The 25046-nt window shown below is 47.3% G+C and overlaps 1 protein-coding gene across 22 annotated transcripts in view; it reads left to right on the top strand.

Moving 5' to 3' along the window:
- The window catches only part of TENM2 (teneurin transmembrane protein 2), a 1294348-nt gene that overhangs the window by 1229933 nt on the left and 39369 nt on the right, over nt 1–25046 (top strand). For 20 of the 22 annotated variants that reach the window (XM_051844425.2, XM_051844426.2, XM_051844423.2 and 17 more), the window contains 7 exons: nt 2039–2300; nt 3057–3324; nt 9085–9228; nt 9615–9864; nt 19836–19856; nt 22818–23050; nt 24267–24421. In XM_051844425.2, the coding sequence (XP_051700385.1) occupies nt 2039–2300; nt 3057–3324; nt 9085–9228; nt 9615–9864; nt 19836–19856; nt 22818–23050; nt 24267–24421 (1333 nt within the window). The remainder of the gene's footprint in view (nt 1–2038; nt 2301–3056; nt 3325–9084; nt 9229–9614; nt 9865–19835; nt 19857–22817; nt 23051–24266; nt 24422–25046) is intronic. The other 2 variants (XM_051844428.2, XM_070076400.1) reach the window with 1 other exon arrangement.

The following is a 25046-nucleotide window of genomic DNA, read 5'->3' on the forward strand; positions in this document are numbered from 1 at the left end:
TAAATCAAAGGCTGTGCAGGGTGACAAGAATCCACATGACATAGCATCCTGTGGTGATCCCCTTCTGCTTTCATCTGTGGCTTTAGGAGCTGTGTTGTTTTCGCTGCAGTTTTGAGGGGGTGGGCTGTAATCAGAGAAGTCTAATTAAATACATTTAGCAGTCACCCTGCTGGGTAAAGGAGGCAACCTTCCCCTATTATCTTCTGATTGGAAACATGCACGCATTCCGCCCCCACCAAGATGAAAGCCCTATCATTTCCTTCATCCATGGGGCCGACAGTAGAAAGTTACAGAACAGGATAACAGGAAAAGAAAACTATAGGAAGGCAAAAACACTCACTTTGGACTGGACAGAAAAAAAAAATCCACAAAGTCTTGCCTTCTATTCCAAGTGAGAAAGAAGGACCCCACAGCCTTGTTCTATGATAACAGACGCTGGAGAATCACAGATGCATCGTTTCAGGTGGGAGCTGCAATTCTTGACTTTCTCTGCAGAAGTCTGGCCTTATATTCTAAGGCCCTAAAGTAGCCTAACAGGCAGTTCCAAAAAAATGGCCAGGCCACAGCAGCCCTGCTCTTAGGTTGTCAAGATCCACAGCAAATCTCAGCGTTCATTAAATTTCTCCTACCTCACTCATACACTTCTGCAGCCAACTCAAATTGTTGGAAAGCACCAAGAGTGGCTGTGCACTGCACAGAGCTGCTGTGGCCTCTGCTCTTTCTTAGGAGTCAGTGTTCTTAGAGAATTCCCATCTTCCAGTCAGTTCGCCGGAAGACATTTTGAGTCCTGGGCTGCTGTCCGTCCCCTCCTCTGCTCCCTCTCCCGCTCAGCTGCTTCCTGACTAACCGTGGCCCAAATCATCCATCCCACCTCCTGGATCAGGGACTCTTTGGCTGGTTCAGGTTGCAAAGCCATGGAAGTCACAAGACACTCGAGGCAGTGCTCCCAGGAATGTGTTGTACAGTGGCAGGTGCCACGAATATTCATGCTGATGCTTTCATGCCAACTGGCAGTGATTTGGCTTCAAGACATTTGACTCTCCTGTAGGCTGTGCTAAGCCATCCTGAATATTGTGCATGCCCAATAAATAAACATATAAACAAATATATGAGCAAATAACTTGGACTGCATGCACCAGGATATTCACCTTAATATTGTTGTGCTTCTTGTCCACTCACTTTATGTCTGTCTGAAGCTGGCTGAAGTCAGCAATTTAGGGTATTTTGAGTTTTGACTCTGATTGAGGTACTCTGTGAGCTGGTGGGGATTCTGAAATGAGCAAGACAGACAACGTGGCTGTCCCCCGAAGAGTTGGTTTTCTAGTGGAGAAGTAAAGTTTAAAATTGAGAAGCACTCCACTGCCTGCCTGCCTTTTCTGTTCACTGGGGAAATGCTACCTCTACTTCCCTGGGAGTGCCCCTCTGTCCAGCTCCTGAGGAACACCGAGGACGATAGTTTAGGAAGCACTGACAGCAGAAGCAGAGCACAGGCTGAAGGGAAGTGTCCCAACATGGTTCCTTATAACTACCCCCATGTATTGAACACGTCGCTTAGCCTAGCCCTGTGCTGAGTGTATTACATCCAGCATCAGCAAACATTTTCTGTAAAGGGCCGCATGGCACATAGTTGAAGTTTTCCTGGCCAGGTGGTTCCTGCTGCACAACTCAACTCTGCCACTGTAGCAGGAAGGCAGCCATAGAGACTGTATAAACAACTGGACATAGCTGTGTGCCAGTAAAACTTTATTGACCGCAGCAGTTGGGGGCCATAGTTTGCTGGCCCCTGCTCTGCACTCACCGAGACATCTCACTCCCTCAGCCACACTGGGGATGCCGGTATCATCATTCCCGTTTTACAGATGGAGAAACTTGCTCGGAGAGGGTTCCTAGCTTGCCCATAGCCCCCCTAGCTAGTCGCTGGTGCAGTCTGGGTCGAATCCCTGCCTGCTTGCCTCTTGGCTTCCATGCTCAGCCCCTCCCACCGCCTTGCCGGTAGGGGAGTCCACCGCTCTCAGGGAACCCATTTGCCCCTCTCCAGGTTTGACCTGATTGCCAATGGCGGTGCCTCTTTGACTCTGCACTTTGAGCGAGCCCCGTTCATGAGCCAGGAGCGCACCGTGTGGCTGCCATGGAACAGTTTCTACGCCATGGACACCCTGGTGATGAAGACCGAGGAGAACTCCATCCCCAGCTGTGACCTCAGTGGCTTTGTCCGCCCCGATCCAATCATCATCTCCTCCCCGCTGTCCACCTTCTTCAGTGCTGCCCCTGCACAGAATCCCATCGTGCCCGAGACCCAGGTAAGCAGGGCCGTTACCAGACAGACCGACCACTCAGCACTTCCCTAAGCCACGCCGACGGGCCGACTTCCCCCATCACATCTGTCTTCCTCGTAGGACCAGAAACTAACATAAGGGAGAGGAGCAAAACATAGGTGCTCAGTGGGATTTATGACCGTGAAGATGAAACTTTGGATCCCTCCAGGACATTCTGGATGTTTCCAGATAGTCATCCAAGATGCTGGCAGTCACCGGAGCCTTTAATAAAATAAAAACAATATACATATGTGCAACCCACCTGCAAATTGCTTTTTATTCCTGTTAGTCACCGAGATACATGATAAGAGGCGCTTTAATGACCTACATCGGCGGTACGACAGAGGGCATATTATATTATTGCCTCCCTGTTGCTTTATACCAATTGTCAGTGGAAGTTGCAGGTTCGTATAATTACAGCCTCTCGTGGCCTCCTTGCATGCAGCTAGCAATAAAGCCTGCTGTTCTTATTTACATCTTTTGCCAACAGTGTGGTTTTGAAAAAGAAACGCAACAGTGACCAAGAATAATTATTAATCCAAAAATCATAACCTCAGCCCCCTTCGCTCCATGGCGTAGGGTAGTTTTGGTTGTTTGTTTTTGTCTATGTCAGCAGGGGGAAGTGGTTCTCGCACCCACATGCGGGGTAGACACTGCAGTGAGGGAGGCCGCGTCGGGTTGCACACAGCTCACCGGCAGGGCACATGCGATGGCATGTGTCTCCCATGGGTTCCCCTCCAGGTTCTTCATGAAGAAATTGAGCTCCCTGGCTCCAACGTCAAGCTGCGCTATCTGAGCTCCAGAACTGCAGGGTACAAGTCACTGCTAAAGATCACCATGACCCAGTCCACTGTGCCCTTGAACCTCATCCGAGTTCACCTGATGGTTGCTGTAGAAGGACATCTCTTCCAGAAGTCATTCCAGGCTTCTCCCAACCTGGCCTACACCTTCATCTGGGACAAGACAGACGCCTATGGCCAAAGGGTGTATGGGCTCTCAGATGCTGTTGGTATGTTCTGGTTTGTACCACTTGTTGTTCCATGGAGTTAGTCCTGTGTTCATTCACCTGATCGCCATCGAGTTTTTGGTCTAAGTCAAGTACTCTTCTGGTAGATTGGCTAATGAGACAGGCAAGGTTCCTTTACTGGGCCTCTTACACGTCAGTGGACAATAAAACAGATTGGGCAAAGAAATATTCTGCAGTGGTAAATACTGATAAGAAAATAAAAATCAGTGACGCATTCTAGGGGAAAGGGCAATTGTGGATGGGTATTCAGGGAGGGTTTCTCAGTGGGGTGACTTGTTTTAAAAAAAGTTTTATTTATTTATTTGAAAGTCAGAGTTACACAGAGAGAAAAAGAGAGGCAGAGACAGAGAGAGAGGTCTTCCATCCACTGGTTCACTCCCCAGCTGGCCGCAATGGCCAGAGCTGTGCCGATCCAAAGTCAGGAGCTGGGAGCTTTTTCCAGTCTCCCACGCACGTGCAGGGGCCCGACAACTTGAGCCATCTTCTACTGCTTTCCCAGGCTATAGCAGAGAGCTGGATCGGAAGTGGAGCAGCCCAGACTCGAATCGGCACCCATATGGGATGCGGCACTGCAGGTGGTGTCTTTACTCGCTGTGCCACAGCGCCAGCCCTGGGGTGACATTTTTAAGTGCCACCTTGAATGACAAGAAGGAGACATGTGAAAATCAGAAAAAGAACATCCCAGGCATGGAGAAGAGGGAGAGATATTCGAGAGACAGACAGAAGGTTAATATGGCTGGAGTCTCACAAAAAAGGAGGATTTTCAAGATGAAGGCAGAGAGGCAGCCAGGAGCTGGTTCATGCTCCAGAGAGAGCACTTGCCAGGTGCACAGGTTGCACCTCCAGAATCAGACGGTGGGCCCAGGGGAGCCTGTAACCACATGTCATGTTTCAAGACTTTGCCTTTGAGGAAAAGGCATAATCTCCCCCTTGTGAAAGATCATAAGAGAAAGATCAGGACAGACATTTGGCGAAGCAGTTAAGATGCCACTTGGGACATCCGTGTTCCATATCAGAGTGCCTGGGTTTGATCCAGACTCTGCGTCTGATCCAGCTGCTGACTGCTGTGCACCCTGGGAGGGGAGGCAGCAGGTGATGGGGCCCTGCCATCACATGAGAGACCCAGATTGTGTTCCTGGCTCTGGGCTTCAGCCTGACCCAACCCTGGCTGCTGTGGGCTTTTGGGGAATGAATCAGCAGATGGAAGATTGTCATTGTCCATTTCTCTATGTCTCGCTGAATCTCTTTGCCTTTCAAATTTAAAATAAATTTTTTTAAATGTTTAAAGGGAGAGAGGAAGATTCTATGGCTGCAGTTTTGAGCTGTGAGTTAATAGCAACCTACCTGGTATCTTTTCCTACTTGTGGAATGCTGTCTGGGGATTCATTAAAATCCAGAATCCTTCAATTTTGATACGAGTCTGCTTGTGGTTTTGGAGAGCTGTGAATAAATATATGTTACCAAAATAAGAAACCAGCAGACACAGCAATGTTCTGTGTAACTGGCAGCAGTGTTTATCAGACGCTCCCTTTGCAAAGAGAGCATCTTGCCAGGGCAGCCCCCTAATCCCCCTGTGCACATGGGGCAGGAGGGAGAGGGAGACAGTTGACAGAGACCCTGCCACCAGGAGGTCCATAGAAGGCCCCGTGTTGACAGTGAGTGGAGCTAATAGCTTAATCAAGGTAGTAACACATTATTGGAGTGTTTAGTGCATTCACTATAAAACACTAAAATGAAAATATTTTATTTAGTTTTAGCCAGTATCTAAATGACAACCCATATCAAAAAGTAGACTGAATATTACAATACATCCCCATGCTGTGTGGCTTCTACCTTTATAATCAACTTGTGAAAGACCCACTCCTTTCCTCCTGTATTTTTTGAAAGACGTCTCAACCCTCATATTGTTTCATCTTTAATATTCCAGAACGCATCTCTAAAAAATACTTCAGAAGCATAGCAACAGAATCATTAACACCACACACACACAAAAAAAAAACACACACAGTCTCTTAATCACCACATAGACTTGTCCTTGTTTGATATTTCCATTGTCTCCTGAATATCATAAAATATTAATGATTTGAGGGGCCACCGTTGTAACATAGCAGGTAAAGCCCCACCTGTAACTCCAACATCCAGTTTGGGTACCAGTTCATGTCCCAGCTGCTCCACTTCCAATCTGGCTCCCTGCTAATGGCCTGGGGAAAGCAGTGGAAGATGGCTCAAGTGCTTGGGCCCCTGACACACACATAGGTGATCCCAGTGAAGCTACTGGTTTCTGGCTTCAGCCTGGCACAGACTGGCAGTTATGGCCATCTGGGGAGTGAGCAAGTGGATGGAAGATCTCTCTCTCTCTCTCTCTCTCTCTGTTGCTCCCTCTCTCACTGTAATTCTACTCTCAAATAAATCTTTAAATATATATGTGTGTGTGTATGTATGTGTGTATATATATATATATATATATATATATTAGTGCTTTGAATTAAGATCCAAACAAGATCCACAATTGGTTGGTTTCTATAGCATTTTTTCCAGTTTTTCTTTTTTACTTGGGTTACGTTATAGAATTTTTGACCGAAATATAATACTTGTACAATTTTATGAGACTCTCTGCAATATTTCAATACCTACACAACATAAACCACACAAACTAGCCTTTCCATGTCCTTTTTTCTTTCTGTAATCTTTTTTCTTTAATTTCTATTTATTTATTTGAGAAACACAGAGAGAAAGAGCATTTCCATCCACTGTTTTACTCCCCAAATGCCCAAAAGAGCCTGGCTGGACTAGGCCAAAGCCAGGAGCCAGGAACTCAATCCAGGTCTCCAACATGGGGACAGGATCCCAGTTACCTGCTGACTCCCAGGGTGCATACCAGCAGAAAGCTGGCAGCAGGAGCCGGAGCCAGGATCAGCCACTCTGATAATGGTCTGCAGGTGCCTCAGTTGGCAACTATACCACTAGGCCGAATGCCCACCCTTTTTTCTATATTCTTAGTGTGTGCTCCATCTCTCTATCTTTCCCACCCCTCTTTCCCATTTTTTGACTTTGACACTTTATCTATTGAAGGAACAGGACTTTTTGCCTATAGAATTATTCTCCTAAATCTGTATATATGAAATACATGAAATTTGTTCACCTTTTGATAAATTTTTAAATATTGTTATAAAAAATTCTCCATAGTGTGTTTTCTTTTTTCTGTTTTGTTTTCTGATTATATCCTTGTTGCTGTTTAACATAATCCTCCATCCCTGTTACCTCCTATAATTGACAGTTGCATCTTGAGGCGTTATTGTGTGCTGTTTTGATTTATGTTTTGGGCAGGACAAGTCAGAGTGTATTGTGTTCTTCCAACAGGAGGCACCTGATGCCAGGCTTGCCATCTTTTAGTGATTCCAACAACCATAAAGGATTATTGCCTAGTTCTCTGACATTATTAGAGGTTGCATAATGACACATTATTCCTGTCATTGCTGCTTCGTCTATTAACTGGAATATGTTTATACAGAGATACTTTAAGTGCTTGATTAATTGAGATATAGTTCAAATAAGAAAGGATAAATGCTCATTTCTCTTTATTTACTACATTTTCAATATAATGACTTGGTCTATCCTCCATTGGTGGCAAATTTAATTTTTTTTCTCCAGCGGGAACTTATCTTTTTATTATTAAAGCAGACTTTACAATGCATTTGGGAGAAATATCACATTTTTTGAGATTTATTTATGTATTTGAAAAGGAGAAGGGGAGGGAGATCTTCCATCCGCTGGTTCACTCCCCAAATAGCTGCAAAGGCTGTGGCTGGGCCAGGCTGAAGCCAGGAGCCTGACCCATGTCCATCCTGGTCTCCCACATGGGTGGCAGGGGCCCAAGTACTTGGGCCATCTTCCACTGCCTTCACAGGCACATTAGCAGGGAGCTGGATCAGAAGCAGAGCAGCTGCAACTCAAAGTAACACTCCAGTATGGCATGTCAGTATTGCAGGTGACAGTTTAGCTCACTGCCCCACAGTGCCTGCCCCATACTTTTATTTTATTGATGAAAAAAGAAAGTGTGTGTGTGTGTATGTGTGTGTGTGTGTGTGTGTGTGTGTGTGTGTATCAGGTATCATCTATTTTTTAAATATCATACGAACTCATGGATTCAGATATGTCTAGTCTGTTTCTATCCACTGAAGTTAATATCCTTACTAATAGCCAAATGACCCCATCTTTGGTCCATAAGAACCTCTTCAAATGAACTCTCAAATCCGTTTGACTTGACCCTCGTAGATTCTGATTCTTTCTTTGCTATCCAGTATGACAAAATGGCCCGGCCTTGTCTTGTTCATTTCTTGCTCAAGCCATTTCTTCAAGGAACCCTTATTCCTTTTCATGAGAAATAATATATTAAGGCCACGAGCTGGGCACAAGTAATTCTCTCTGCTCCTGGGTTGGTCATCATTTCTTGGTATTTTCAGAGGACAAGCTAGGAAATATGTGGGGTTTTCTTTTTAAGATAAAATGCAGCCTCCATTCATATCGACACTTCTATATTTCAGTATTTTTAAAAAGCTGCAGAGAATCCCCAAAGGTGACACACATAGTTAAGAGTTTAATGTAGTAGGAACAGCAATAATAACAATTTCTTGTGTTGCTACAGCAGCGATCCAATTAAAAATGTATGCGGCTCAGCATCCCGCCTCCTGCAGCCTCACCACGTCTCTCTGAGAGACTGAGGCTTTCCTTACCCTGTTTTACGTGTGGGGAAAGGGAACCCAAAGACAGGGTGAGCAAGTGAGACAGAGGAGACTGCCTCGTCTCCCATCTGTGCACTTGGCAGATGCAGAGTTTTCACAAGGAGATTGACTCTACAGATAACTCACTACCTAGCCTCTCTTTGTGCTTGGCTCTCCTGGCGCTCTCTGTAATCTTGAGTGAACACACACTGTCCCTCAGTGTCCATAGAGGTTTGGTTCCAACACTCCTCCCCACGGATACCAAAATCCTCAGGTGCTCAAGTCCCTTATATAAAATGGCAAAGTATTTGCACAGAACTACACACATCCTCCCACATATTTTGAACCATCTCTAGGTGGCTTCTCATACTTAATACAATGGAGATGCTGTGGAAGTCATTGTGACAGTCTTGTCTGGGGAACAATGACTAGGAAAAATGTCCATATATGTTCAGTACGGTGTGGTCTTTTTGTCGAATATTCTCTGTGGTTGCTGGACCCCACAGGTGCAGAGCGCTAAGTGTCCAAAGTACCTTCCCAGGCACAAGCTGTTGCTCCCAGAATCTCCTTGTCAGGGAACTGCCAAACTTCCAAAGAGCTTTCTCCTAGGGAATGAAAATGAACAACAAACTAGAATCAATTCATGCCACGGACAGCAGGCTGCAACAGTGTCCTATCCATCCCTCAATGAGACGCAGACAGTGTTAAGTTTTTAAAGGATCCTTTTCCCTCTGTGTCACCAGTGTCATTTTAGAAAGCTGCTTGGTCATTGGGAAGGTCTTTCCCTCCCCCAGCAGAGCATGACTGTGCAGTTTTTCAAGGCTGAGTTCAGCTCAAAATCTGAATTTCAGATTGTGGAATCATAAGCAGAAAAGCAATCAGCCCGCCTCTTGGAGTGAGTTTTTGGCACAGAATCTGTATTGCTGGGAACGTGTGTCTCTCTTCTTGCTGGAGCACTCTGGAGTAATCAAGTCAACTGTCTTCGTTCTCCCACCCTGTCCCACCCCCTTGTGTCCGCCAGTGTCTGTCGGGTTTGAGTACGAGACTTGCCCCAGCCTCATCCTGTGGGAGAAAAGAACAGCCCTTCTTCAAGGATTTGAGCTGGACCCTTCCAACCTCGGTGGCTGGTCCCTGGATAGACACCACATCCTCAATGTCAAAAGTGGTACGTGAGCCCCTCCCTCTTCCCAAACACAGCCTTGCCTCTTCTCTGGAACCTTCTCTCCTTCCTTGGCACCCGAGTGGCAGTCATTTCTCAACAAGTGCCTGAAATATTGAAGACTCATGGGCTGGTTTGCCTGGAGGATCGACCCTATCATCCCTCGCAGTTCTTGAGTTACCCGTCATGTGGGATCTTTCCCAGTACCACGGCTTGAGCTCTGTGGGGCTTGGCCTCCCCTTGCAGCTGTCTCAGCAGACACAGAAATCAGTTTGAGGTTTTCTAATTTTTCTCCTTTCCCTGTCACTCCCCCCACCATCACGTTCATTGGCCAATACAAGTGTCCTCCACGGAGGGCTGTGGTAACCACTCCCTTTTACACTTCCTCCCAGGAATCCTACACAAAGGCACTGGGGAAAACCAGTTTCTGACCCAGCAGCCCGCCATTATCACCAGCATCATGGGCAATGGCCGCCGCCGAAGCATCTCCTGTCCCAGCTGCAATGGCCTTGCTGAAGGCAACAAGCTGCTGGCCCCAGTGGCTCTGGCTGTCGGAGTCGACGGGAGCCTCTTTGTCGGTGACTTCAATTACATCCGGCGCATCTTTCCCTCTCGAAATGTGACCAGCATCTTGGAGTTACGGTAAATAACCACACAGGGAACCTTATGTGCACTCTTGCACCCAACTGCTGCTGAGCTTCCCTGGGTATATGATAGCCACCATTGGGTTTCCCCAGGGAATATGTAAGCCCCTGTCAGCCCAACCTAGGTGCAGAATCAAGGATTTGGGGAAATGCTTTGTGTGTCTGGAAATCACCATACACACACTTGATGCTATCATCAACAACCGGTTTCCAAAGAGAGGTACTAGAAAAGACCTCACAAATTGTTATATCGAAAAGCTCTGTAGAAGGTGCTGATGCACATCAAAGTTTGAGAACCACTGATGTGCACTGATTAATTTACAGGTTTGTATTGAGCCCTCTCTGTGCTAGCTCTCTATCAGTTCTCTGGGTCTTTGCATGTTCACTAGCATACGACTTAACATCACTGCATACACCTTGCTAGGTCATTTCTGGCCACCCCTTGTAGATTCCTCCTGGCCATTGCTGAAGTATGAAGTCGACTCCTCTGTGCTGGGAAAATATTGACCAGTCAAATCTCTTGGAAATCTTCAACCCAGAGGAAGATCTATAAATAGAGAAAAAAGTTTCCAAATAAGCAGGAAATTTTCATTCAACCAATATTTGGTGAATGTTAGTTCATGCCATGGGCTGTCTGGCTAGGGAAAAAATAAGTAGGTGTTCAACAAGAGCCCCAGGAGTTGTGATAGGGAGCTTCAAACTAAATCATCTGGACAAATTTTTTTTTAAAAAAAAACATACTTTCAAGTAACATTAAATGCTTCAAGGAATATCTAACAAGGTCAAAAACAGGTGCGATGGGGCAAGAGAACAAGGATAAAGAGGGACTGCATAAGCTAAAGTAGTCACGGAAACCTTGCCTGCTAGGTAACACTTGAGCTAGGCCCCAAATGACTAGGTTGGCCATGAGAACACTTGGGGGAAAGCATTCCAGGCAGAGACACATTCGGACAAATCCCTCATACCAACTCACCACCTGGCTCATGGAAAGGAGTGGCAGAAGTCTAGTATGACTGGTGAGCTCAGGGAGAGTTCTCCGAGGAAGCCAGAGGGGTTAGGAGAGGCCCAGCGCTCAAGAATCTTGCCGACCATGTACCTAAGTGTTGATTGTGTTCTTATTGCAATGGGCAGCCATTGGAGGTGGAGGATGAAGTTGATGAGATCTGGTTTGCAGAGGCAGGAAACCCCACAGGGAGGCTGCAGTTCTTGTCCAGGATTTGGGTGACAGTGACTTGGACTAGCATGGCTGTAGAAGACCTAGAGAGGAACCCTGATTGGGATGTATTTTCAAGGTAACTCTGACAGAATTTGCTGATGGATCAGGCACAGGGATAGGAGATGGGGAAGAAGAGAAGGACAGGGAGGGAGGGAGGGAGAGAAGCAGGGAGGGGGGAGGGCAGGAGGGAGGAGAGAAGGGAGGGAGGGAGGAAGGAAGGAAGGAAATAAGGAAGGAAGGAGGGAAGAAGGGTAGGAGGGTAGGACTGTCTAGGACTTTGACCTAAGCAGCTGAGTGGATAGGGGTACTTTCTGAAGCAGCCTCGACTACCACATGAAAGGCTTAAAGGAAGCTACAGGTTGCACTTGTACTTTCGTATCTTTGAGGCCCCTTCTGGGAGTGAAAGTGCTAAGCTGACCACCAGCAACTGTGGCTGAGTGTCTCTGGGAGCCGAGACTGTGCCAGGCACTTGGGAGAAGTCAAAAGACAGGAGAAAACAGCCACACCTTCCTGAGCAGATGCAGCCTCCGGGACCCAGGGGGCTTTGACAGAGCATGAGGGTGAGCCAGACCTGTGCTGGGCTCTCAGGTAACGAAGGCGGTGAGACACAGTCTCAAAGGTGACTCGTGCAAGGGCGAGAGACCCTGAGTTAAAGAGGAGGAGAGCGCTCTCAATCTGTCAGGCCAACAGTGAAATTAACCACTTCTCCTAGGCTTCCCCATGCAGGTCCCCACCCCAAGATGATCTGTCCTTTGTTTTTAATCCTAGGGAAACCACCCTCTCTCAGGCTTCCTGTGGGCAATGGAGAGTCACACAGTCGAGGAAAGGGGCGGGTAGCACTGCTCTCCCTGGCTTACCAGATGAAAGGATGGGATCATTGAATCTGGCACTTGCAGTCACCCACATCTGGCTCTTCTTCCTTTGCCATGGTTCTCCCTACTCAAAGCCAAAAAGGCACATTCCCAACTTGACATGGGCTGCTCACTCTACTTAAAATACCCTCTCTACCTAGCCTACTTGCTCATGCCCACTTGTAAGGCCCAGGTTGAGGGTCCCCCTTCCATAAAGTCTGATCTCCCCCACAGAAAGATTCTTCCCCTCCCTTCAATAGTTTAACTCTGTGGTTTGCTGTTTGACGTGACAGGGCCTCCGGCCTTGTTCCTTTATTCCTGTGTCAGTCTCTAGGGCCCAAGTTTAGGGCCGGCACCTTGGTCATCTTTGGCCCTGGATGCCTGAGCAGTGCCCAGTCCATTCTCCATGCTCAGAATATGTTGCTTGAGTTAGATGGCCCATTGACCAATCTCTTCCTCTTGGTGGAAGGTCGTGGATTTCATGTTTCTCAAGTGCCCACAGCCACAACTTTAGTGGTATAAGCTCTCAGCCCAATCGGAGCGAGACACCCCACACGCATATGGTGGCATGGAGGACTGCTGGAGGGAACATGTCTCCCAGTTCCCCTCGACAGCTCTGTGTGATTTTTCTTTTTCTTTTTTTTGCTTTTTAGCTGCCTTTAGACTTGTTCTTGCTTTCATCAGGCAAGTACCCAGAGCCGATTAGAAGTTAAGCTTTTACAAGAACACTGGTTTGATTCTTCTTTTCTTCCCACTACATACCTGAAAACAAAGGGCTGTCAATCCCCTCTCTTCAAAACAGCAACCAGCAAAGGGAGGGAGGAGAGAGGCAGAGACCTGTCTTGCTTATGTCTTTTCTGCATTGTGAGTTGGCAGCTGAATGATTCAATTTTGGGAGTCAGTGCCCATCCCGAGCTTGTGTACCCACCCCAGAGCTGAGCCTCAAAATTGGAATTCTATTTAAATGTTCCTCTGGTTCTCTCACCGTCTTCTCCCTTCCTCCTTCCTTGGCCTGTCCTCTATGTGGAGGGGCAGAGTCCTCATGCTTGAAGAAGCCTCTCTCTTAGGTAGAATGGTTTTCACCTTTATGTTCTCATTAGACCAACATTTAGGACATTTTCAACACCTGCTTCCCCAAAAAGCTTAGTATCCCACCTTTCATAGCCATTGCCCTTAGAGGAATCTCTGACTGCTAGCTTCAGGGACCTGGGTCCATCCATGGTCAAGCATCATGTGAGATTTAATCAGGACACAGGTGTGGTGATTGTTCTGGATTGCTGGTTTTGTCGTATTTTCTCTCTCGAGCCCCACCTTCCTAGCCTGACCGCTGGGGAGAGCATCTGCATTCTCGACTAAGCCCTCTAGAACAGAGCACATTTGTCAGTCACTGACATCTTAGGGTCAAGGCCTCTCTTGGAAAAATCCTTCCTCTCTCCCCATTGAGAGACTATCTTAGGAACTGGATGCCGATGTGAGGCAATAAATGATGACAGACTTAATTTTTAAATTCTAAATTATTTTTTCTAAACATAAAACTATATTACGGGCTGGCGCCACGGCTCACTAGGCTAATCCTCCACCTTGCGGCACCGGCACACTGGGTTGTAGTCCCGGTCGGGGTGCCGGATTCTGTCCCGGTTGCCCCTCTTCCAGGCCAGCTCTCTGCTGTGGCCCGGGAGTACAGTGGAGGATGGCCCAAGTGCTTGGGCCCTGCACCCCATGGGAGACCAGGAGAAGCACCTGGCTCCTGCCATCGGATCAGCGCGGTGTGCTGGCCGCAGTGCGCTGGCCGCGGCGGCCATTGGAGGGTGAACCAACGGCAAAGGAAGACCTTTCTCTCTCTCTTTCTCTCTCTCATTGTCCACTCTGCCTGTCAAAAAAAAAAAAAACTATATTACGATATTAAAGATTTTTTCCAACTGGAAGCTTCCGCTGCCACTTTTCCAGACTGACATTCAGATGGTGCTTTTTGGGTGGGTCACAGGCATCGTTCTTTCAGGGAAGACCTTGAGATAATGCAATCATTCAAGCCGTGAGTGTTAGTGGGATGGTGAGAACCTAAGAGGAGGGCTCAGAGTGATAGAAATTAGAAGTAACCAATAGCAGGACTGGCTTTTCCTGAATGTCTCTGCAGATCAGAGCCCTCGTGGCAAGGCACAGAGTTAGGAAGGACTCTGAGGTTGCAGGTCAAGAATGCAGATGCTTTCCCTGGAGGTCAGGCTAGGAAGGTGGGGCTCGAGAGAGAAAATACGACAAAACCAGCAATCCAGAAAAATCACCACAACTGTGTCCCGATTAAATCTCACATGATGCTTGACCATGGATGGACCCAGGTTCCTGAAGCTAGCAGTCAGAGATTCCTCTAAGAAGGAAAAACAAAATTGTAGAATGCAAAATGAGAAATGAAACTGGCTATTAATTAGGATGAGAAAAGACATAAAAACAAATGGCAAATTTTTGAAAAGCCAACAGCTAATGCCAACGTCACAAAATCCCGATGAATAACCTAACATGTTTGATTGACTAACTCCTATTATGTGACCATGATGCTTGCTTTCCTACAGTCTTTGGCTACACATGCTTTGATTGTCTTTCCACATGGTCATTATTTTGTCATCTCATTATCTACAGAAAAAATAGAGAGCCATTCAATATTTCTTCCAGTATGGCTCATCAAAATTTCTTTCAGATTATTGCTAAATTACAAAACTTCCATGTTCACACTTGATTGTTGGGGATGTGTTGTAAGATAAGAGTTACCAAATTTGAGAAAACCTCAATCAAATTTCCTTTGTCATGTTTCTGGGCATTTCAGATTCTTGTACCTTAAGTAATCTGAAGATTTTTTGAATTTATGCTCAGTAGCTAGTTTGTCACTGATGTCCTCGGAATAGTGAATTCCACTTTAAGCATCACTCCCAGCAATGATGCTTGTGGGGAGCAACTCGGACTAGACTGTTACTGGAATTAAGACTTATTCTATGCATCTGCTCTCCCACAATATGGCACTGAGAAGGGAGAAACAGCTTCTACACAGCTGCCTCCAGTTCAACCAATAAACAGCAGAACCTGCTCCTGATTGGAGGAGAGCAGCATACTCGGCGTGTGGGTAGCAGAGTTGGGATTGGTGAAGAGGACTATAAAGGAGGAGAGAGACAACATGCACCGGGGAACATCTATCCGAATAACACCTGTGCAGCCCCCCAGAGAGCCGGCCGGCGGTGTGCCGCTCCCCCGTGGAAGTGGGGAAAGTGGCTAGGGGGAACCGCCCTTCCACAGAGGTGGAAGGGTCAGTAGCCAACCTGGGAAGAACCAGCAGCAAACCCGGGGAGGGCCGAGCAGGCAAAAGAACAACGCAGGGTCCTGTGTCGTTCCTCCATGAAGAGGGGGAGCGACATAATGGTGCCGTGACTTGGATAGGAAACCTAGGAGGGACTCGGATAGGAAACCTAGGAGGGAAGAAGCAGGAAGAAGTGGGAAAATACTGGAGAGAGAGACTAGCAAAGAGCCAAGGGAAAGCCGGACGGAAAAGGTGCCGGAAGAAGCTATTGAAAGCCTAGGCGGCCGGCGCCGCGGCTCACTAGGCTAATCCTCCGCCTAGCGGCGCCGGCACACCGGGTTCTAGTCCCGGTCAGGGTGCTGGATTCTGTCCCGGTTGCCCCTCTTCCAGGCCAGCCCTCTGCTGTGGCCAGGGAGTGCAGTGGAGGATGGCCCAGGTGCTTGGGCCCTGCATCCCATGGGAGACCAGGAAAAGCACCTGGCTCCTGGCTCCTGCCATCGGATCAGCACGGTGCGCTGGCCGCAGCGCGCCGGCCGCGGCGGCCATTGGAGGGTGAACCAACAGCAAAAGGAAGACCTTTCTCTCTGTCTCTCTCTCTCACTGTCCACTCTGCCTGTAAAAAAAAAAAAAAAAAAAAAAAAAAAAAAGCCTAGGCATAGACTTGGATATGGACTGTGGGAAAGAAGTTAGGAGAAATCTCTAAGATTGAAAGTGAAAGTGAAAGCTAGAACAAACAGACTCGGACACATTCTGTGGGGAGAAGCCAGGAGAAATGAGAGGGGAATATTGTTGGAAGAAAAGTTAGGGAAACATACCGGGTAGAGAAAAATATGTTGGGGAGGATGAAGCCGCGGGGGCAGGCTGAGGTGGAGACGAAAGCTACCTTGGGATTCGTCGAGTCAGCCCGGGGAATAAGGGGCAAAAAGTTAAAACCAGAAGCGGAAACGTAAGCCAGGTTGGAATCCATCAGATTAGCCCGGGGAGCAAAAGACGGGAAGCCAAACCGTAAGGCGGAAACATAAGCTATAGGTTGAATTCGCCAGGTTAGCCCGGGGAACTTAGATTGAATACCGGTGGCGGAAACGTAAGCTACGCTGTGTGATTCGCGGAAGCTGCCGCGCACAGAGAGAGCGCGCGGGGCACTAACGGGGAGAGCGCCCGGGGCGCTAATAGAACGCGGGGCTGGCGCGAAGGCCGTGGTGCGGGCGCAAAGGGCGCAGAGACTGCGGAGCTTGCGCGGAGCCGGGAAGCCGCGCAGATGCGAGAAGCACGGGCTGAAGCAGCGTAGAGCCGGGAAGCCGCTGCGAGGCGCCGAGAAGCAGCCTCGGGGCGGGCGCCGGGATGCCGCAGGGATAAGAGAAACAGAAGTTTAGAAGTAAAATGAGAGAAATAGGAATACTGGCAGATAGAAGTAAAATAGGAGAAATAGGAATGCCCGGAGATAGAGAAATAGAGAAAAATAAGGCCTCCCCACAACACGGCAATGAGAGAGCTTGGATTCGGTCTGTCTGATTGGTAAGACGATAAGCATCTGTGGGCAGCTGCAGGTCACCGAAGACAGGCATGTTATCAACACCAATAAGTCTCCCCACAATACGGCAATGAGAAGGCTTGGATTCGGTTTGCCTGATTGGTAGGGCCTGTAAGCACCTGCAGGCAGTTCTAGCAGAGCAGAGCATGCGCTGCAGGGCACCGAACACAGGCACGCATCAGCGCCTAAAAACCTCCTCACAACATGGCGAAGAGAGGACCCGGATTCGGTTTGCCTGGTTGGTAGGCTTGCAAGCACCTGTGGGCAACTCTAGCAAGCACAGCAGAGTGTGTGCCGCGGGGCACTGAAGACAGGCGCGTATCAACGCCAAAAATAAAAAGAAAGGGGGATCTGTGGGGAGCAACTCAGACTAGACTAAGTTACTGGAATTAAGACTTATTCTATGCATCTGCTCTCCCACAATATGGCGCTGAGAAGGGAGAAACAGCTTCTACACAGCTGCCTCCAGTTCAACCAATAAACAGCAGGACCTGCTCCTGATTGGAGGAGGGCAGCATACTCGGCTTGTGGGTAGCAGAGTTGGGATTGGTGGAAGAGGACTATAAAGGATGAGAGAGACAACATGCACCAGGAACATCTAAGGGGAACATCTATCTGAAGGAACACCTGTGCAGCCCCCGAGAGAGCCGGCCGGCGGTGTGCCGCTCCCCCGCGGAAGTGGGGAATGTGGCAGGGGGAACCGCCCTTCCACGGAGGTGGAAGGGTCGGTAGCCAACCCAGGGAGGGCCGAGCAGACAAAAGAACAACGCAGGGTCCTGTGTCGTTCCTCCATGAAGAGGGGGAGCGACAATGCTAAATCAGCACAGTAGGACAGCAGCATTCCTGAAAGCTATTTCTATACCAGAGTGACAAGCAGTTATTTAACTAGATGCTGAGGGCACTATAAGCCACATGAGCATGACCCCAGAAACCAAACTAAATGTGCCCCCAACTCAATCCCACTTCGGTCAGAATGAATACAATACTCGGGCCACTGCAACTCCACCTACTCAAGGGAGAAATGGACAGAGGGCATTGGAATGGTCAAAGACATGAGTCCCAGATGATGGTAGCTTTGTCATCCTGGGAAGGACCCGAGGTTCGGGAGTTCATCCACGACAGGGTGTGCCCAGCACTAAGGGAAGCAACCTCATTCTTTGCTTCCTTCCCTCAAGAACCCATGTTCCCAGTCTCTGCTCTCTCCTGTGCTCTCAACTAAGTGTCTGCAAGTCATATCCTGTTCACAGAGATGTGAGCCAGGAAAGTACACAACCATAAATCACAGGACAACATGAGGCCAGCGCTGGGAGACAGGCTGAGATGGCTGGGAGAGACCCCTGAGGCTCCAAAGAGGAGTCATTGAGACTCTGTGGTGTGAAGAGCTAATCTATCTCAATTCTTAAGGCTGAGACACCACATTTTCCTCAAAGGGTACACCTGAAGGGTCTGTGTTTCTGAGGCCATGCACATGAAGCCTATAAGTAGGGCATCTGTGCTCATCTGCATAGACTGACTCAGTGGTGCTATTATTTTGGTTTGTTTCCTGCTAAGCACTAGCCTGCTAATGATCCTGGACTGGAATAGCAGTGACATCAGCCCTTCTCCGAAAACCCTGTCTTTATGACCATTCAGACTCTACACTCTCCTATGGCTTGATCCCCCACTCCTGCCCTTCTTCCCCCCAGCATAGATACTATATTAATCAACTTAAAGCAGGTGTTCTTAGGAAAAAAGTAGGTCAGGTCTGTAGACCCAAATACCATCCAGTCTTTTCACAAAATCTTGACTAAAAAAAAAAGTGGAATTGATATTGCAATAATTAAGAGCCAAATATGTCTACCACTGGTGGCAGATAACATTTCACTTTCATTAAGCAATATAAAATAGACGCGAGAATTCCCGGCTGCCACCCTGACACACCAGGCTCTGCAGAATGAATCTTAAATTGCACTATGTCAGTCAGAGCTCAGGAGTTATCAGCATCATTTAATTAACTTTTTTTTTGCAAAAACTAACATGTTGGAATAAAATATAAAAATGTAATCCCTGTGCAAACCCAACACTAATGATGGCCCCCGGCAGAGACCTGCACTACACCTAAACAGGAATCAGGGCACTAAACTCTCTTTGTCCCTTCTCTGAAACCTCCCCCTCCATGAGAAGTGACAGAAGGGTCAGGGGCTCCTTCTTAGCCTAGAAGCCTCAGCAAAGGGGAGCACTTCTCCCTACTTCCAGCCCCTCAGTAATGTTGACTTTTAGCCACTTTTGTATTACAATTGAAATGTCTTTTTGTTGTTAAAAGAAAAATCATCCCAACTAGTTCTCCAAAAAGGAATCCCCATTCCTTTTTGGAATTCTTTTTTTGAACAAGAGGATGTTATGGTTGTAAATTTCATTAAGGCTTATTGTTGTAGTATAGAGTGTTACCTGTGAGGAAAACAATGCATGATTGGGGTCCCACGTGTGCCAGTGAGGTAGGGATGAGGAAGGTTTTGTGGAGCTGGGATAGGAAATGGTTCAAACTCCCAGGGTTCAACAGGACCATTATGAAACTGCAAGTGAGCATGGGCAGGGACTCTCTGGGTGCTGTTACTGACTCTACCATGTAATAACTGGTGTCATACAGGTGGGGCAGGTGTCATAGTGCCTCCCACACCCAAGGCAGACATGGCAAACGCGTCACGGTGCTCTCTACAGCTAAGCTGGAATCTGGCTTCAGAATTTTCCTACCACTACCCTTCCAGGAACCATTGCAAGGCCATAGGTGTTGGCATTCAAGATGTCCCCTGGTCACCACCCCTTCATTAGCCAGCAGTCCTGTTTCACCTGTTGCCACCTGTGTCATGTGTCAGCCACGTTGTGATCAGAGAATCCGAGCATTCTTGTCCAGATTTTCCAATGGCCAGGAGGAGTCCAAAATCAAGGGTACCTCCCAAGTAATTGAGCCAAGAGCTCTCAGAAGGAAAAAAACAGAAAAAGTCTGCCTTTTCTGGGCCCCTTTATACGAGAAACGGAAATGTTATGTTTGCTTTATCATCAATTCTTCAGCTAACTGTTTGTTCTTTTTTCCTTCTGTTTTCTTTCTATAAAGAAATAAAGAGTTTAAACATAGGTAAGATGAAGAACTCTTTCCCATATAATTTGATATAGTTCGTTTGCTTCCTTGTGTTTGTTTCTTTGTTTTGTGCTTCTTGTGTAATGTTGTATATTTTTATGTACCAAATATAGTAACTTTTTTATGTGCTAATTGTGTGTTGTGGATATGATAAGCTTTAGCAATTATGAAATGCAGTCAAAAAGCAACCAAATAAGCTGACAGTAATTAGAATTTCCAGGAGATGCAAGTGCAAGATAATGAACCCACGATGAACTTTTATCCCAACTGCTCAGTGTGGTCCATAATTGGGCTAAACAGTTGAGGCAAACTTCTGGCTTTTGTAAATGCTGGACTGGGTTCACAAAAGCTTTAATGAACTGGAAACGGGTCAAAAACTCATTTTCAACTCATTAATGATTTTTTCCCCTGGATGTATGGTCATTTAAACAAAAAAAAAGCAAGTTAATTGCCAATCTGCTGGTCAGAATGAATCCAGCAGTCAGATGCATAGAGAATTTTCATGGAGTTAAATCACTTTTTAGTGGTATAAAGGTTGTAGACCAAGTATTTTTTGTCTAAATGGCCTTTGTCATTCCATTGATCCAAGACTGTCATTTCAAACCATGCTGGTACAATACCCATATAAAGTGTCCAACACATACGTGTGCCTACACATATCCACCATACAGAAACAGCTGCAGCGTGAGTGATCCCAAGAAAGAATGACCTTATTCGTATTGGAAAATGAGAAGAAAACAAACAGTTTCTGCCACTCCTTGAAGGAATTCTCCTCACTCCATTCCATGGAACATGGGAGGGCTTTCTTTATGGTGTTCAGTCAAAATTAGGTGAAGATTAAAATCCTTATGAGATCACCACCCTCCGTGGAAAGGCCACACTTGGGCAGAGGCCTCTTCCTCTGCCCTTTTGTTCTTGTATATCCCAAAATTGCCTCATTGTAGGCACCCCATTAGAACAACAACAACAACAACAACAAAAGCACAAGTGCCCTGGAAGGACAGCATCCTTCCAAGGAACTCACTGCCCACTTTGGTGTTGCCACAGCCACAGTTGTGGAAGCAGAGCTCTCCGTCTGCCCTGAGCCTTCCGTAAGGTTCTTGGTTGGAGCAGGTATGATGTCATGGGGGAAAATGGTCTCTCCCAGTAAGAGCTGACCTCACACACTCAACTGGCCGCTTTTCTGCCAGAGATTTTGAAAAGCCTCCTTGAATGGGGCTCCCTAGAAAGTCCAGAATTAATTATCCTGCCCGTAGATAGGCACAGATGTGAGATGCCTTGCTCCTTCTGTTGATCATGCCAGCCACTGTTCATTGAGTAAGAGTGCAGCATCTAATTAAAAAATTGCATGATTTTTTCCCTTTCTGCTGTAATTTGTTTTGCATTTTTGGATATTGTCTAATGACTTAATAGCCAGTAAAGAAAAAAAATTAAGACAAAGGGGAAAAAATGAAAGAATGGAGCCAAGGTATCCTACTCTTTCCAACTAATTATGTAGGCTAAAATTCTAGAAAAGACCTTGATTTCTGGTTCAGTTCTATCTCTAAACAGCAAGCTGAGCAGAAGCTGGAATTAAAGATGGTCTTAACTCACAAAGTGTTCCTAAAAATAACCTCTAGCTCTTGTTTCCCTTAAATCAGGGAAGAACCCAAATAGTAGTGCTTTAATTAGTGATTTACCAACTAATGTCTATAGGACAAATGCATCCAACACTATCATCAGCCTCACCTTCCCATCACCTCTCTCACTCCCTCTCTTCCCATCCTTCCAACTTACAGTGGAAAAAATAGCAAGGGGTGGGGGAAGCCTGTGCTTGTGACGCTAAAACCTATTCTACCACCCTGAAACAGGAGGCAGTCACCACCTGCCTCCGGGAGGCAGTGAATTCACTTTAACAGGAGTCTCCCCTGTAACAGGAGCATGCACACCATTCTGCTTCCAGCCTCCAATGAGGACATACCACAAAGGGAAGAACTGGAGGGATTTGAGCCAGAAGGAACATTACTGATAACCCAATCTGGTTTTTTTTTTCCACTTCCCAAATAAGAAAGCAGAGATCCAATGTAGCTAGAGATGTACCTTAGGCCATAGGCTGGGTCAGAGTTGAGTTTAGAGTTTGAGTCAGTGCTCAAAGTCTTATCCTGCCCTATATAGTCCCACAGAGGAGAGCTGTATGCATGGGATATTCCAGGTCCCTGAGTTTTACGCCTTCCTAGTGTGTTTGACACACACAACGGTATTCATCGCTACTGTGGCTTAGGGTCCTGGCAGGTCTTAGCTCACTCCTATGACCTCACTGTTAGCCAAGGCTTAAAACCTGCATCTCCTTCCTCAGTAATTCCTATTCCTTAGGTGATACCAGCAAGATATCCACCTGTCTTCACAGTAAATGCCAGATTTATTCATATCTGCACTAAAGAACAGTAGTTAGATCTAAGGCTAAGGAATGGGGCTGGCTCTGGGGAGCTTCCCATGACAAAGTTAGGAGAATTCCACATTGCCCCAATATTAATGATCTGGCACCTTGGAGGCATTGAGTAGAAAGAGAACATTGTCAAATGGGCATGTTCCTTGTCCCGCTTGAGAATATACTAAGCCCATTGGGAGGAATAAAGGATGCTGACACACACAGGCTGTAAGTACTGAGCAACTGTCCTGCTCACGGAACTGGAAGCAGGGTGGGGCTTTCCGTACCAGCTAAATGAATCCACGGTCTTTTAGCATGATGAGAAACAATGAATTCCATGATAGCATCAGGCACTTAAGTCCAATTAGAAGCAGCTAAGAGCCATGATATGTTGGAACATTAAGTTGTGATGTTAGTGTCTTTCCAGTTCGCTAAAGTGGAAAGACACTAGAGAAGGTAAGAGTCTTGCTAGGATTTTTGTCATCGCGTTGATCCAGCAGGCCAGCTGCATAGCCCGCTCCTCATTTCTCTCTGTGCTTCCTCTACTCAAGCAACAACCCAGCGCATAAGTACTACTTGGCTGTGGACCCCGTGTCTGGCTCGCTCTACGTCTCTGACACCAACAGTCGCCGCATCTACCGTGTCAAGTCTCTGAGTGGAGCCAAAGACTTGGCTGGGAATTCGGAAGTCGTGGCAGGGACCGGCGAGCAGTGTCTGCCCTTCGATGAAGCCCGTTGCGGGGACGGAGGGAAGGCCGTGGACGCGACCCTGATGAGCCCGCGAGGTAAAAAGTCCACAAAGAAGGAGACCCCCCCCGCCCCAGCCCAGACTGGGCTTGCCACAGACTTGACTTTCTTTATCCCAGCCCTGAGCGAAGCCCAACAACTGCAGGAACAGCTTTTCCTCCCATAAGTTAACTCTGAGAGATTGCTGTCGTGTGTGGGTGATGTAAAAGGGAAAATGATTTATGTAAAGTAAACTTTATCACCCACGTACACTGCACATGCAAAGAGGAGCTGGCTTGTGCCTGGCAATCTCTGGCTGCTGCCAGCAGTGAGAGCCAGAAAAAGTGTGCACCCCTTGGCCTCGAGTGCTAGCAGGACAGGCTGGATGCTGAACAGGGTGGCCTCCAGCCACCCGTCGGCTTTCACGTCAGACAGCAATGTACAGGAAGCCTAAAGCATGGTGCCTGGCATGCCATGACTACCTAACAGAACAGTGCGCTGAAGGGTTAAGGGTTAAGGGTTAAAGGATGGGGGGAGTCCTTGAAACTGATGGCTCTCTACTTGAAAGATCCTTATGGTTAAGGAGCAATCCTTTGAGGGTCTCATTTCTGTTAGCACATTTAGCTGGTGTAAAAGCAGCCAGAAGCATGGATTAAGGGCACAAAGCCTTGTACTTGGGCAGTGACATGAAAAGGCAGAAGAGATAGAAGCCACTGTCTATGGCTTCCCAGCCCTTGCTGAGACAGGGGAAAGCTGGGGGCCGGAGTTCCCCTGGGGCCCTGAAGTGCTGATTGGAGTCAAGGCTTAATTGGGAGTGCTTTCTGGAGAATATATATTCAACTGGGAGTTGGTGGCTGCAAGAGTTATTGTTCTCAGCCTCGCTGTTGCAATCAGTGGTGAAGGGTGTTCAAGTAATTTACTCCCGACAATTTTTAGAGCAATGAACTTTGGAAATAACTTCTTTTCTATAGAGAGCGGGTGCATGGTTATTTTCTCATTCATTGTTTGCACCCTTGGTTCATTTGTAGTCCAAGGTACTTTCTTCAGCTGGAAGGCAGTGGGCGGAGATACAGCCAGCACCCCAGGAATTATGCAAATCTCAGTGCAGTGCCCAGGCGAAAGGGTCTTGCCTTGCTAGGCTGAGAACCATTGCTCTGAGGGTGATAATCCATGCCAAGAAGCAACCTGGGCTGAGCAGAGAATGTCCATTTCCACCTCCACCCCACAAACCCCACTCCTTGCCGAGTGACATGTTATCCTGCTTCTCTTGCTCAGGGATCGCAGTCGACAAGAATGGACTCATGTACTTCGTCGATGCCACTATGATCCGGAAGGTTGACCAGAACGGAATCATCTCCACCCTGCTGGGCTCCAACGACCTCACCGCTGTCCGGCCACTGAGCTGTGACTCTAGCATGGACGTAGCCCAGGTAGGACTCGCTTTCCTTTCCCATCACTGAGCAACACCTGGTTCTTGGCCTGAAGTTCTCACCTGCTTCGAAGCTTGGATTGGAAATGGCAGGGCAGGGGAGATCCAGATCCAGATCACAAGCTTGTTTGGCGAATGCCTGAGATGAACCACACAGTGAGATGGAATGGAACCTGTCAGATAGGGATAGGGGTGGGGAGGAGAGGGAAGTACTTCTCAGAAAAGTAGAGCTGGTGACACACTCCAGCCGTGGCAGATTACAGGGTAGGAGTTGCTGTGTAATTACCTCTCTTCTCCATCATTATTGCAGATTTGAGAACGCACCGTACAGTGTTATATGTCAATCAGAACTTCCCTGTTAATCTGAAATGATTGCATCCTCACTACATAAACCTTTGCTGTGTGTCGTAGTAACTGGAGCAGAGTGCGCCCCAGTCTTCCGCCACAGTGTGTGTTTAGTCAAAGCTCTCGCAGAGGCTTGCTCAGATGTGCAGCATTTGTTCTCAAACAACCTAGACTATACATCCGCGCTTCTCTTCAGCCCTTGGTCAACCTCATAAATTTCCGCTCAAATTCCACAACAAACTGACAACTTGCTATGCAGGGTTTTTTTTTTTTTCCATTTT

This window comes from Oryctolagus cuniculus, chromosome 6, assembly GCF_964237555.1.
Source record: "Oryctolagus cuniculus chromosome 6, mOryCun1.1, whole genome shotgun sequence".
Taxonomy (NCBI): domain Eukaryota; kingdom Metazoa; phylum Chordata; class Mammalia; order Lagomorpha; family Leporidae; genus Oryctolagus; species Oryctolagus cuniculus.